We start from the raw sequence: 15,446 nt of genomic DNA on the forward strand, positions 1-15,446 counted from the left end.
CAAATTTAAAAATTTGGATTTGATCATAAAAAAAAACAAAACAATGATCTTATCCCATGAAATGCAAACACTATTGGGGAAAAAAACAGGAGAACCATGAAAATTTTGAATGATGCTTAAATTCTCCCTCATGATTGTGGCCCGACTCGAAATATAGCTAATTTCTGTCTATAGCACTGTAGAGTTGCATGAGGAATGATCCCGGCTCGAAATAAAAGTAATCCATATTCACTGAGTTATTAGTTACGTAAGTGGAAACGAGATGAAGTACAACATATGTGCGGCGGACACTTTTACGAGTCTAAGGCTTGAATGGGATTTGAAACACGCCATGATTCACGAGGGAGCCCGAATACTGCAAACGAGTGCTGTTCGAAGCCACTGAACTGAAGCGCACTCACTCCATCTACTACAGGAATGAAAAAGGAGTATGTACACATGTTACTTCCTTTCATTATAGGAGTTTCTGCCTGGGTACCTTAGATGGAGTCAGTAGTAGGACACGCTGAGTATAAAATAGGGTGTTTAAGAACCATGCCTTCTTATCTAAGTTCACCTGCTATTTAAAAGTTGCCTCATCCTTTTTTTCCATCCAAGCGAAATGAATCAGATATAAAAGCAGGTGGAAATCCCACGTCTCTTGTACGCAGTTTGAAGCCAGAGCTCAGATCCCCCCCACACACACACTTTTTCCTATCAGTCTGCCTGCCATTTTTTTGACCATATGTGTGATTAAGTGTGTCTGCGTGTCTTTGTGTTGTCTAGATAACGCTGTTTCGTGTGTCCGTATCGGTCTTTTCTTTCTCTATCTGCGTCCCATGATTGCTCTGTAAGTCTTGGTGAGCTTGCGGCCAAGAGCTCTAACTCTCTCATTCTGGCTGAGAGATGATGAAGGAAAGAAAGGCAATAAATTGAGCCGTGAAAATTCCTTCCGCTCTGTTTCGGGGCCCCACGTTTAGAGATCTCGGTAGGGACGTACTGTGTGTGGTTCTTTCTACTGAAATCGAGAAACAGCCAGATGCGGGAGCTACGGGGAAAAATGTATTTTTTTTTTTCCGTTTATGACGCTTTCCTTCTTGGGCTTTCTTTGTGAAGAGAGAGAGAGAGCGAGAGAGAGAAAGAGAGAGAGAAAAAGAAAGAAAGCAAAGAGGGACGGATGCAGGCCAAGATCAGCAAAGTGCCTGGTTTCCCTCAACCTTGCAGCTTGCAGGAGCTTCGCCTGTTGACATCCTTCACCACGGGACACTTTCACGCACTGACAGTAAATGGGAAAAGTGATCAAATGTGAATTTCGATTGTTTTAAAATGCAATGTGGCACAATTACTTATAATTACTTACAATTACTATAAATAGTGAATGAAGCTTTTAAGTGTGTGGTGCACTAAAAAACCCCAACGGGGTGAATTCAGGCTATAAATTTAAGTGTGACCTGATTATCCAGCCAAGCCGCAACTCTCAAACCCCCTCCCAGGAGCGCAGAAGTACCAACACACAAACCTCCACCACATAAACTCACGCCACACACCGATCCTGCGTCCTCCCTCTGTGACAGGAGCCAAGATCAAATGTTTTTAGTTTGAAACTTTAATACTTAATAACGCAGGAGGAATCATTCACGCATCCAGTGCTTTGAGCCTGCTATATTTTGAACAGAGAATTAAAGAACACCGTGACGACCTTAAAAAAATAAATCAGGTTTTAATTGTAAGGTTTCCTCATCAGACATAAAAAAAAGGCAATTTGTTTAGACAGTGACGTCGTTACACACCAGACGGATTCCAATGGAATGACTCGAGCACAGAGATAATGACGGAGCGGCTGCAACTGGACCGCTCGGAATGAGACGGACGAGCCGGGCCACAGAAACGAGCCTCACGCGACAGAAAGAGAAGGCTATGAGGTCAGAGCGAACATTGGGAGACTGTTAACATCATCATGAAGCACTTTAGTCCTCCGATGACTTCAAAGACCCAGAATGCAACCACTGACTGAGACTTTCAGCAAGTCTTTATCATGCTGTTGGGTCCAGTACAAAATGAGAACAGCCTCCAACAACAGAGATTGTCAGATATAATCCGTTTGGTAGCGCTTACTACATGGAAAATATTCATAAATCCAAAGAACTGCACTTGAAATTCAAGTGTCAGGATGTCCGAACTGCAAAGCAGCTGTAATATTTATCACTGATTATGTAATGAAGGCCTTATTTAAACAATAAAACATGGCATGATGTGTTATAGGGAACTAATTTGAAAAAAAGATAGATAGATAGATAGATAGATAGATAGATAGATAGATAGATAGATAGATAGATAGATAGATAGATAGATAGATAGATAGATAGATAGATAGATAGATAGATAGATAGATAGATAGATAGATAGATGGATTAGGGTAAGAATAATTAACACAGAATAATTAAAAGAGACATAAAATTAGCAAAAAAGTTTTGTATCATTAATGAAATAGAAGCTGGACCCAGACATTTGGAGACCAGACTGATCTGATTACTAGATGTTGTGGAGTAGATCGAGCAGATTATGGTCTCAATTGATCACAATTTAATCGATAAATAAAGAGCAATTGACTTACTTCAGTCTAGAAGCTGCCTTAGTCCATAATAACCTTCAATTATCTAATGAACAATTGCAACACTGCTTTTCATGATGACTATTTCCATATTTACGCAAGCTCCATGCTATAAAAAAATACTGTGAAGGACTGTATTTTTTTCATTTCCTGTCTCTGACATGGATGTTAGTACAACCAGAAATGAATCAGGTCATAAATTGTAGAGTGTTTGTCCATAGCCCATAATAACAAAAGCAGACGTTTGAGGAAATTTAACCTAAAGCACTACTGGCTTTGTATGTTTATTGGATTAGATTTACATTTCCAATGACTGAAATCATGAAATGTGCTGTTCTTGACAGTCTGGTTGCCTTCCTAGCCATCTAACTAACCCCAAAAGCCCTCTGCGGCCACTGTTTTGGTCTTTGGTAATTGTCGGAAAAAATAACGTAGCTTCCCAGCGGTTTGCTCATCTTCGCGTTTCGTAATCCAAAAACATCGCAACTACAAAAAAACAAACAAACAAAAAAAACTTTCAACCCCAAACTGAGTCCTCTTTGTTAATGGATAATAAAGAAAACCCTTGTGTTTTACCTGTCGATAAAGGCTACGGGCCCTGTGCCAGAAAAGACCCAATTCCTGTTCTATTAACTCCGCCCTCTTACACCAAGCCACAGAGGTCAAAGTTTGCACGCTGTAAAAGCTTGAATCCTTGCCTCGGGCCATGTCTCAAGCTCCCTGCAGACGCTCTAGACCTGGTTATTCCCAAAATGTTTGTGACCTCCACCCCTTTAATGCAAGACTTAACCCCATCCCAAAGCGCTATGCTACAAAGTTAGCGACTCAGCAATTTTCAGCATGGGCCGGACGCACTCTCAATCATCATTAGAGGTTCGAATGGAGTCCTGCTGCCCCGGGCTTGCTGCCAGAACGCGTCAAAGTTTCCATGAGGGAAGCCGCAAGTTGGGGAGGGAGAACGGGGGGGCCAGAGGGATCCTCTGTAATTTAAGACCCTTGCTCCATTAGGAGAGACTAAAAGAAGTAGAGATGAAGAGGGAGTCTGCGAAAGTGCACAACTTGGCCAGAGGAAGGGTTCAAGTACCGTCAGACTTATTAAAATTTATGATCATCTCTTAGTGTTAAAAAAGCAAAAGGATCATGGATACATTCACCTTACCAGGTCAAACCAACCCGAAGCTGCTTTGTGGTACCTGACCGACTGTCATATGCCGTCTTAGATCAGATCCATATCCATACCATGAGGCATAAACAAGGAAACCATGTAGCTTTTTCTCAATGAGATGTACAATGAAGCTATTGATATAAATGCAGACTGTAAGGGTTGAGGGGTGACCCCGAATAGTCAAAGATTTGATGCTTCGATAGGAGGAGCCTGATTCGACCATTAATCTCACAGTCAAATCTTGCTACGATCCCTGGATCATGCCATTTTATTTATATGGGGGTGCTCAATGTCTGATTTCACATAGAACTACCATTTTGTTCCGAATACGTTAATATTCAGCTTATTATGATAATGCTGTAATCAAAAATGTGAAAAGAAAGAAACTTTAAAAAAATATTTTTAATGTGTGTGAATAAATCCAACCCCCCTGTGACAGATTTAAGTTGCACTTTCCATGATCCGTGACCAACACAGAAGCATCTCGGTGGCAGGGATTTAAATATTTATCAATGTCTGGGAGATTCAAATTTAATTCTGTACTTCAATTTTTTATTTTTTGGTGCATCAATGTTGCGCTGTACTTGGAGCACGCTCGTACAGGCGATCTATTTAATTTGATTTGCCGGCATATGAAATGCAAATCCTGTCTACAGAGTGGTCTTTCCGCAGTTGTTTGTAAATGTTGTTTGGTTTATCAATCCCAAATATTCTTCAATATATTTATGTGATTCTGTACATTGTGGCTTTATAATGTTATGAGGAATTGTTTTACGACTTCATGGTGTCAAGTTCGTCGTCGCGACTCCCCCTGACACATACACGTGATTCGACTATCAGACGACTATAGGCAAGACAAGACAAATCTGTAGTACAGCTGGAGTGAATCTGACACCCTGATTAGTCCTGGTCACATGACCAGAACCTCGTCAGATCCCGAAAACCCGAACTACAAAAGACATGGATTCAAAATTAGCCACCCATTTTGAAAACCTAAAAACGGCAAAATTGATAGTAAGTCAGTGAGTGCATGCAAGCCCACACAGCTGATGGGCATGAAGTCACTCCTGTCCCACTGGCAACTCGTCCAGCTTTTTATTGCTTAATTAGTAAAGAAAAACGAGCCTGATGCAAATCCCCACACCCCTGTTTTTTAAATGCTCCCTAAAGTTTTTTACTTCTTGTGCCACATGCATTGTAAACTGCTGTGAATATGAAAGGGAATGACCCAACGAAAACTGTTATTGGACGCTGCCCAGTTTGAAGACCGCATTCTGGATTACGCAAGTACTAGACATAGCGAGGAAAAAAAGAAAAAAAGGGAGACAAAGAAGTATGTTTTTGATTTTAAGTAGCAGTGAAAAATGTTCCCTGCGTCCTCAGTGCCTTGGCTTTGGACCTACCAACCTTCAACACTTGAGTGGATAAGAGCTTGTTTATTTGGATCCTTTCAGCGAAGAAGCTACCGCGTTCGGTGTGCTGAACCCTGCAAGAAGTTCAGATAGGGAAAATCGAGAGCGGCGAAGATAACGTGTACTTTCGCTTCTGAACATCTTGTCCTCTCTAAGAGTCAGCAACAGCGCTGAGTGGTGGGCAATTTTAAAGGCTTTGCACACCCACCCAAACACACACACACACACACACACACACACACAAACACACACACACCACACTACCTCAGATTCCCTTGCTAGACTTAAATCCAGCTGTTGAGAAGTAGACTAATTTCTCGGGGGTTCACTTGCCAGGAGGTCTAATGAGCCCAAAGGAGGGGGTTCAGAGCGTCGGTCTGAACCGCCGCACCAGCATTGTTTATTTCATTTCTCGTTTGAAAGCAAGGGAGAGCGAGCAGATTCCTTCAGAGGATGCAGTTACCACCACACACTTACCGGGACTCCAGCAGCTAACCACAGACGCTTATTCAAGCATTAGAGCGTGCAATATGGCGGCCCCGATCGAGCTTTTTCTTTCTATTTTTTTCTTTTTTTTACGAGGCGAGATCTGGAGGCCCCCTGGCCGATCGATACGCCTTCCTGCAGCTCACTTAATGCAAGCGTAATCGCAGGCCGAATGCATTTGGAGGCGAAGCGACCGAAGATGAGGTACAGGGTGAAACGTAGAAAATGAGGTTATGGGTGTTTTTTTTTTAAGTGGAAATCCGGAATACTTTCACATTGAGCCGAGTCATATTAGGTAAAACGATCCAATAACGGCCTTTCATAGCATATTGAACCGAGCTAAAGTTTCAGCTCTATTCGCTTAATGCCACTGTAGCTCACAACACACGAATAAATATGTCCTTTGGCATTACGGACTTTACACGTGATGAAGTTACATTCGATATCCGCGAGGTTATTCAATTTCTTCTTGTTTCCTGCCACGTAAAGAATATCAGCATGGATCAGCCTGATGCCGGCAGATGATAAACTCTAGCTGAGTGTGAATTGACATGACTTTCAAAGTGTCACATCTGACCATGTTTGAAGTCATTAACAGGGCTGATGACAAATAGATGACCTCGGCTCCCTCCGTGCTGTTTATTTATGAGCTAAGGATGTGGTGATGACAGATTTAGTGAAAGCTACGCTCTAACTCAATTTCTGCTCAGCCCCTAAATACCCCCCACCCACACAAGCAGAAGTACAAACACACACACACACACACACACACACACACACACACACACACACACACATACACACTAACAGGCAGCTCTAATCTTCCTTTCACTTCTTTTACTATTAAAAATGAAAGGATGTTGTTTATGACTAGTGCTGGAACCACTGAATTCCCATATAAACCAATATTATGTTGTTTCGAGAAAATATTGTGTTAGAGCTTTCTTTCATTTTCACCTGGTACTGGATGTAAAATCTGTGGTGGATTGTGAGGTGAATTAAAGAGGCCCATGATTTTGTTAAGCAAGTCTGATGTCTTATCCAGTAACCCATACTCTACAGGAGCGAATACATAATGCCAACTTAAATCTAATAGGAAAAAATACAAATAAATGAATACAAATCAAAAGCTTTATAGCTAGAAACATTTTGCCAGATTTGGACATATGTTTACAAATGTAAATGTTCTACATATGTTTGTCCAGCTTGATGACCTTCCCCCACCTACAGTAAACTGTAGTTCCCAGTTTAGCTCAAATGAAATGCCCTCATATTTAGTAAAAAGCCAGTGGCTGCAGATGTCTAAGGGTGGGGGTGAGGGAGGAGGTGGGGGTGAGGGAGGTGGGTGGGAGATCTCAGGTAATTATGTGAGAAATACCGGGAGATCTCACGGCCAAACATTTGATGGCCTCTTGAGCCTTGATGGGCAAGGTGCCAGGGGGCCCCCCAAGGCCCCCCAAGCTCCCTTGATGACGCCAACTCAAAGCTGGGAAGCTCCACAGGGAGGCTGAGAGAAAACAAGGGCCCACAAATCCAATTCTGGAAAAAAAACGGTGGCCTCAGGAAACCCCTACCCATTGTTTTGTTTCCTTCATTAGGGCTCGTGTCAACAGTCTGGGCTCGCGGCACGTGTGCCTCTGTTTTCGCTCGGCCGCTCCCAGCCAGACCCCTGACCCCGGCGTGTTTGGACAGATTGTTTGAAATCCCGCTGTGCCAATTTACTGCTGTCGCGTTAACGGGTGTATTCGCAACTCCCCTATCTACGTACACACACGTGTCGATCCACCTGCAGCTGGTGGAGACCAAATAAACAATGTGTAACAGGTTTTAATATATTCCACTATGGGAATGGGTAAGATTTGTGTGGTAAACAACAAATGCTTACATGTGAATACAACACCAGTTCTTTTTTAAATCTCTTGCACCCCAGTTTGATCACCAACAGGAGCTTATCATGATGTAGGGATATTTGGGAATTTGAATAAAATTAGAGCTCATTTCAATCTAAAAGCACAATTTGGTTTGAATCTGCAAACTCTTCACAAGTAATGGTGGAAATTTCAGAAAGAAATATCTGATAGGACACAGATAGCAAAGATCATTAAGCCAAACTAGGAGACAAAGAACACTCTAAAGAAAACACATTCAGGATAGGACTTGTCTGATGTGTTTTTTCATGTAAGATAGTTATCCTAGCTACTAATTCATTGAATGTAGTAAATCTTGAAGAATATTGCTTTGCTAAATTATTGATTCTAAACTAGTTCAGCCAACAAACTAATACATCTGTAGCTCAACTCCTTAACTTGGCTGCCCCCAACTTCCTATCGTGCTGGGATATTTTTCAAATGTTCACTGTACTTTATGGGTATATGAGACAGCAAAGACTTTCTTTTACCACTTGGTAAGCCAAACATTACCACACCACACCAAACTTTAGGTTTGTTGGCATCTCCTGTAGAGGTCTGTGCTAGACTAAACCCTCTATTTGGTTTACCCCTTAGCAAGAGGTGTCACATTACGCAGGTCCTCACTTTTGGTTTAAGAATCACTTTTCTGCCAATATAGATGACATGTTTATGATAGAAGAATTATGGTTTTGTAACCTACCATCATCCAGATACATTTGGTCGAGCTCTTGCGGTTCTTGTTTGATGGTAACAGGCAATGCAGAAGAAGCATGATCGTCTGCTAACAGTGTAGGTGGGCTTCCTCTGGGCTGGGCGGAACTAAAGGTGACCAGATAAGGACTTTCAGCTGTAGCCCCAGGCGTTGAGGGATGAGAGGTTGGAGAGGAAGAGGGACTACTGTTGGGGTAGAGGGGGTGGTATGAGGGGCTGCCAAGGTGTGGACTACCCTGAGGGGGGTGTATGCCAAGAGAGCTAGGGTCAGGAGAGCTAGGCAGTGCCAGCCCGTGGTGGCTAGAAGGATCCTGCATGGATGCCATACCTCCAGACATGGTGGATTGTGTAGGGCTGTTGCTCAGGCACTTAGGATAGGGTACAGGTGACAGGTCTTGAAGCTTAGGGCTAGAGCTAGGGGTAGAGCATAGCATGGGAGTGGGGCGAGGTGCACAGGGGGCATAACTGGCCACCATGCAGGGCTCTGGGTCTTCCAAAGGCATCATGGTAGGCAGTCTCTGCTGGCTGAAGTAGGGATTTGTGTGTATGGACATCCGAGACTCATAGTCATCAGCCGGCTCTGTCTTTATCATCGGAACTGCAAGAGAAAGGGGGGACGGGCAAAGTGAGCAAGACCTTGGACAAGTAAGTAAGTAGCTAAAGGAAAAACCATAGAAGTGAGTAAGTAGGAAAGATGGCAAGTGTGAAAAGGATACCATCTAAAACCAAATCAACTGTTCAGAATGAGAGCTGGAGAGCTCTACTGTTATAACACAGGACACAAAACAGCAAAGAAGAAACAGTGAGTCATCAGGGATAACTTCACAGCTGGCCCTAATACTGAAATTCTCTTTAGACTGGTCTCCAGCTCTAATGTGAGATTCAAAAATGCATTGAAAGCTGCTGCATTACTTTTAGATCCCATGGGCTCTACTTTGCATAACCAAATGTCTTAAAAGAGAAGAAAAAAATAATGAATGAAAAAATGAAAATGATTTACTTTTGATTAGGCACTTAGAGCTGATTGAGTGAGTCTGCTCAGCATGTGGTTACCGAGACTTGGGAGAAAGAAAGCTGAAGGAGGTCCACTGCACAACCACTTCAAATCTGATAACCTCTTATTTGTTTCCACAGTACACTGTTTCACTTGAATGCAGGCTATTATTTCTAACTTGCACATTAATTTTTGGTTTTAAGGCTGACATATTTCCGCATTTCCACTCCGTAAACAAAACGGAACGACTTAAATAATAGTTTCAGTGAGTGAAAAATGACACAGACAACTTTCTGCACTATGCCTGAGAATTTAATGAGCTTTTTGCTCCACACTGGACTACTAAATGTGAAAAATGATGGACAGATTAACATTGTTACTTATTATCCCCAGATATCAGAATGTAGAAACCTTAAAAGCATACCGAAGTCAACTTGGCTAGGCAACATCTCTAATAAACCTGAGCAAGACTATCTTGTGCCTCGGTTGTTAGTTTTTTTTTTTAACGAAACGGTTCTTTCACACCCGTGATCCCCAGCGCTCCACGGATTTACGTCATTGCTGTCTGCTCTAAGTGGCGTGGGAGTGCTGTGGGCGTCCCCGGACACCCTGCCTGGTGCGAGTCAGCTGCTCCCATGATTTCCAGCTCTCCCTAAGCACTTCCTCTGGAGACTACACCTACCAGCCCTGGCCTTGCTGTTGTTTGGTGCATCTGGAGTGAGCCTCCTTCGCCTTAAGTCACCTTGGGATATAATATGTTCATTTTTCTTGCTTTTTTACGGAGGACTGGCATACTCAACAGTATGCAATACACCGCAGAAAAAATGCAATGGCAAAATGTCCATGGTGGTCAAAACACCGAAAAGAATCAACTTGGGTAGTTTCATTCAATTCAGTAGATTGGTGGAGAAAAGTATTTAAATCTGATCAATATCTGGTGTTAATAAAACCAATTTCAGGGCTAATTGTATTTCAAATCAAACCCAAGGCCAGCACTTAATCTCCTTTAAAGAAACCAGCCCCTCTGTTCTTTTACAGAGTTCTTGTACAGTCTTAATATTTGAATCCGATCACGAACTAAAACTGCGCATAGACTATGCATAGTCAAAGATCTACTTTTCTTTCATTACCATCCTATATTTATTTTTATGATAAAGGCATCAGCCAAATGTAAAAAAAATGATCTGTGGCCACAAAGTATTTGTTCATATATATTTATATTTTAATATATTGTTATTTATGAGCATAAAATGTGTAAAACGTGAGCGTATAATGTGTTTAAAAGTACTAGCAAATAACTGAAATACTTATGCAGTCTGACAGTTTTGCAGTTTGAGACAGAAGGAAAGGACGAAGGAGTCTCCGTGTGACACAGGTGACTCTTAATTACGTCACGAGAGCCTAGTCATAATTACAAGCCCCCTGGCAGGAGCAATCTGGTGGCCAATATGGACCAGTTGGTTGTGTCTGTCACCGGCCCAAAACCGTGCCAACTCCTGCCCTGCCAGCGCTAGTTCCAGTTCCACACAATCACGACAACCAGCATGTTCCCTCAAAACTGGCAAACTATCAGTCCCTGTACTTGGACTGCAACTTACGCGCCTCGTACGCGACAGAATGTCTCGATTTTGAAAGATCATCAAGGTGAAATAAAGGAGACGTGTCTTTAAATTTTTGTTTTTTTGCTTGCCGTCTGCAGGAAAAACGTCTGTCCTGCTGTCCTCTGTGAATAGACAAAGTGGACACTGTACTCTATATATGAGACGGTCAGTTTGGTCCTGGAAAAATGGACCCTGTGAGTGTGTGTTGTGTTCTGGGTGTTATGCCACACACAGAGAGTTGGTTTTATGGTACTTAGTCATGTTTTGGTTGCTGGAGAAAGCCACAACTGGCTGAAACATCTGAAGAGTTGCACAACGAGAGGTCAACAAGCTTCCACTGACATGTCATGTGTTTGAGTTTAAGCTCTGTGTTCTGTTCTCTGTTCACAGACGTCCCATTGAAGGCCATGGTCATTTCATAAAATTTTTTTTAATATAGCTAATGTTTCCTATCTTTATTTTAGTTATTATACCACTTATAATATTCATAGAAAAAACATATATGCATGTGTAAGGGAATACAATTGCATTCTGTTTATTATCATTTTTATCTGATAAATTCTTTCCTTTTTTTTTTTTTTTTTTTTAAGAAAAAAAAAATCCATAAAATTTTCATTACAGTTCAAGGCCAAATAAATAAATAAATAAATAAATAAATAAATAAATAAACAAATAAAATAGCAATTTTTTAAAAAATATTGTAAAATTTGTAATAAAGCATTTATATACTGTATATACTGACTTTTATTTAGATAAACTGAATTGTTGAATTATATATTGCTGATTTTTATAAAGCATTTATATATATATATATATATATATATTTGGATAATTCTGTAAAATCTCTAAACTGATAAAAGATTTTCATTTTAGAGTTTTCCATGCAAACTGAATGTCTGGAACCTTCTCTGACTTCTCCAGACTTTCCCAGATTTCCTTTCATTTCTATACTTTCCCAAACGTCTTCTCCACGACTGCACAAACCCCCTTTTTTCCTCATTTTAAAATGACCTCAACATCATCTCTGTGATTTATATTCGAGTAATAAAAGTTTTTTTTAGGAACACCCCCCCCTCTTTTTTTTATAATATTGTTCCAATTATAGTCACAACTTAAATACAGTAAACCTAAGGTGCACTGCCCTTGTAATAAACACCAGCCTTCGAACAAGTCCATGCTGAACTGTAGAGGCTGCTGCTGTTTGGGCTATTAATAGAAGTTGATATTGTGAAGGAATCGTTGTTGTGCTTGTTAAAAATAAAAGGGATTCCGAGAAGCGACGGCTGAAGTGGGCTTTCCTCTGTTCCAGCCTTTTTTTTTTGCCCTGTGTTTTATGTGGTTAGAGAGAATGTGTCTTATTTGGAAGACGTGAACAAGACGCTGCGTCACGACTTCGCACACGAGAGAGTTGCTGGAAGTGTGATTGGAAAAGTGACGCTCACATCGGGAGCAAGCGAACTGCACTCGCACACACACACACACACACACACACACACACACACACACACACACATACTGATTTAGCCAATTCAAACACACACACACACATGGGCATACACACAAAACCCACATTCCTAATACTTCTTTCATGCATGGAAAGTGAGAGTTTTACAGTATTGAATTTATCTCTCCTATATTTCATTTTTATACCATTCTGGAGCATTTTTATAATAAAATATATGAAACCCATTTCAAAGAAACTGCCAGACATTATACCACCTAATAAAAAAAACATATTTAACAGTAAATGAGGTGAGAAAATATAGTTCTTCTTCTTCTATATACAGCAGTGAGCGAGTCAAGCATCATAAACACACACACACACACACACACACACACACACACACACACACACACACACACACACACACACACACACACACACACTGACACAGGCATAAGTAGAGGTTAAACATGGCAGATAGAGCTGAGATAAAATAAAAAAAAGGTCCAAAAGTGTTAATCTTGATAAAATGGAACAAAGTGTGAACAGAGTCCGAGTGTTATTTTTCCGTCATGTTCATAATCTTTTTGCAAAGGGGGAAATCCCTTAGTCGCTCAGAACTGAGCGATGTGATGTAAACTTCAACACAGGAATTGTTATGTAAGTTTGATCAGATTTGTGAAGCAGAAATGATTGTTGATCTAAAGTGGTACAGAAAAATTAGGACTTACATACATTTGGGAGGAATGGTTTGCTTTCCACAATAATAGAATGAAGAAAAGAAAGAAAACAAGACATTTTGTTTGTTCAGTGTTACAGATAATGAATCATCTCAAGTAAAATAAATTAAATAAAAAAATCATTCATGTATATATATATATATATATATATATATATATATATATATATATATATATATATATATATATATATATATATATATATATATATATATATATAAAACGCACACAAATAAATAAATAAATGGATAAATAATATTTTACAAAAATATAATACATATTTGTTTATAAAATTATTTATCATTTATTTAAAAATCAGTTAATGGCTGAATGCTTAATTCATGTAGCAAATTGGAATTTAATTACTTTTTTTTTGCAAATAAACTCTAATATATATATATATATATATATTTTTTTTTTTTTTTTTTTTTTTTTTTTTTTTCAACTTAACAACCCAGGCATGGAGTGTGAAAACTTTTGCACTCAACCTTGTGCATAAGAAGAGGCAGGAAATCCTGTTTGTTCACACACATGCACACACACACACACACACACACACACACACACACACACACACACACACACACACACACACACACAAAATCATGGTTTATGAATTGCATACATTTATTTTACATACTGTCTCGAGTAGGAGTGCTAGGCAGCGAGTAAGAGTGTTTGTTGGCTTCTGTTTTTCGTCCTGATTGGTTCCCTAAAGTTGTGCAACTTTTCAAAATAAGTTTGATGCCCTGTGATGCCCTGTGATGGCTTGATGTTCCCATACATGCCTCTTGTTAAAAACAGTACTGAAGACAAACGAATAAATGGTATATGCATTATGGTATTAACATTTGTTTGTCATATTGTGGGTGCTCACTGAATTTGTTCCAATATCCTCTCTGTGTGTTTCCTAGGCTACACACAGGCCTCCTGATCTTGCCTGCTTTACACGTCTGGATTTTCTGTTTGTCTGACTGTGATTTAACCTCTGGTTTTAAAGTTATGAATTTAGCCAGAATCAGACACGCTCACGCGACAGACCAACTGAGGAATAGCACAATGAAAGGAATCCTTTTTAGGAAAGTTGGAGTCCGACGGCGGAACGCCTGACCTTCTGGTCACTCCTGAGGTCCCACTAACCCACTGTCTGTCTGTGGAAACTTATTAGTCATAGCATTGGCTAAACTGTGCTAGCCCCAAAAAAACCTGGCTCTTAACCTTTAAAATCCCTAGCTCGTCAAATTTTATGTCGCTTTGAATAAAACACATCTGTGCATGCAATAAATATGCAGTAACTCGAGTTATCATCGAGCAGTAACGCGTATTGTACGTGCCACTAAATATGTATCAAGACAAACTGTCCTGAATGACGTTGAGTTTGTCACTAAAAGATCCTGGCCTTGATCAGAATAGTATCATGGTCATGGTTGGATCTGTTAGCATGTTGCCACGCATATTTGATTTGTGTTTACAGGACGTATAGTACGTCAGATGAATGGAAAGTGATGGTTATTTTCAATACCTCCCACAGACCGCAGCCTGTTTGTGTCGTCCTTCCGCTTTTTAAAGAATGTGCAGCTAATTTTAGAGGCGGTTTTCACACTTAGTGGCTTTCATATGTGTGTGTGTGTGTGTGTGTGTGTGTGTGTGTGTGTGTGTCTGTGTGTGTGTATACTTTTTTTCATGCCCTACACTATAGCGTGCGTGAGACGTTCTTTATGAGAAACATCAACAACCGCAATTGTGCTTGAAGTGGTAGCTGGAGCAATTCACACGAGCTCAGCAGGAAGTGATGACAAGCTTTGTTGGCCTTCTCTCTCATTTACGCCGTCACACACACACACACACACACACGCACAAGTACGCACAATTACACACAGGGAAAAAAAAACATTAAATCCATTTTTTTACTGTTTAGCACTGCAGTCATAAAATGTGTGCATTTGGAATGTGTACAGTGCAATCACATAATGTTTCCAGAATCTTCTACCTCAGTAGAAAGAAAATAAAGAGCAATCTTACAAAATAAAGTGAAGTTCTAGAGTCTCGGAAACTTGGTTCGGATGACAAGGGTGCTAAACCAAGGAATGACAAGAGAAGGAATCAGGAAAAAGAAGAAATGTATGGGTTTGAATTTTTTACCGTTGCATGGCAGGTAGGTAAAGCGCTGATACTGGCTCCTCTTCCTCTTGCCATTGCAGACGTAGAAGCTAACAGGCACAGCGCTGGATATCCTCTGATTGCGATAAGGAGGGATCTCCACCACCAGCGAAGTCTGTTATGACAAAAATTTACAGTTTATATTCATTATAAAATGAAGTGAAGTGAAATAAAAGTGTTTTGTTTGAAAGGATGAACAGCGAATGCGAATTATAGCCTTTCTTACTTTCACT

At 40.4% G+C, this 15,446-nt stretch overlaps 1 protein-coding gene across 4 annotated transcripts in view; it reads right to left on the minus strand.

The window, feature by feature from the left end:
* Positions 1–15,446, minus strand: part of LOC310717500 (nuclear factor of activated T-cells, cytoplasmic 1-like) — a 64,591-nt gene that overhangs the window by 12,743 nt on the left and 36,402 nt on the right. For 2 of the 4 annotated variants that reach the window (XM_083525639.1, XM_083525640.1), the window contains exons 8-9: positions 15,196–15,328; positions 8,264–8,872 (exon numbers count right to left, since the gene is read on the minus strand). In XM_083525639.1, the coding sequence (XP_083381765.1) occupies positions 8,264–8,872; positions 15,196–15,328 (742 nt within the window). The remainder of the gene's footprint in view (positions 1–8,263; positions 8,873–15,195; positions 15,329–15,446) is intronic. The other 2 variants (XM_083525641.1, XM_083525642.1) reach the window with 1 other exon arrangement.

This window comes from Silurus aristotelis (genome assembly GCF_946808225.1).
Source record: "Silurus aristotelis genome assembly, chromosome: 22".
Taxonomy (NCBI): Eukaryota; Metazoa; Chordata; class Actinopteri; order Siluriformes; family Siluridae; genus Silurus; species Silurus aristotelis.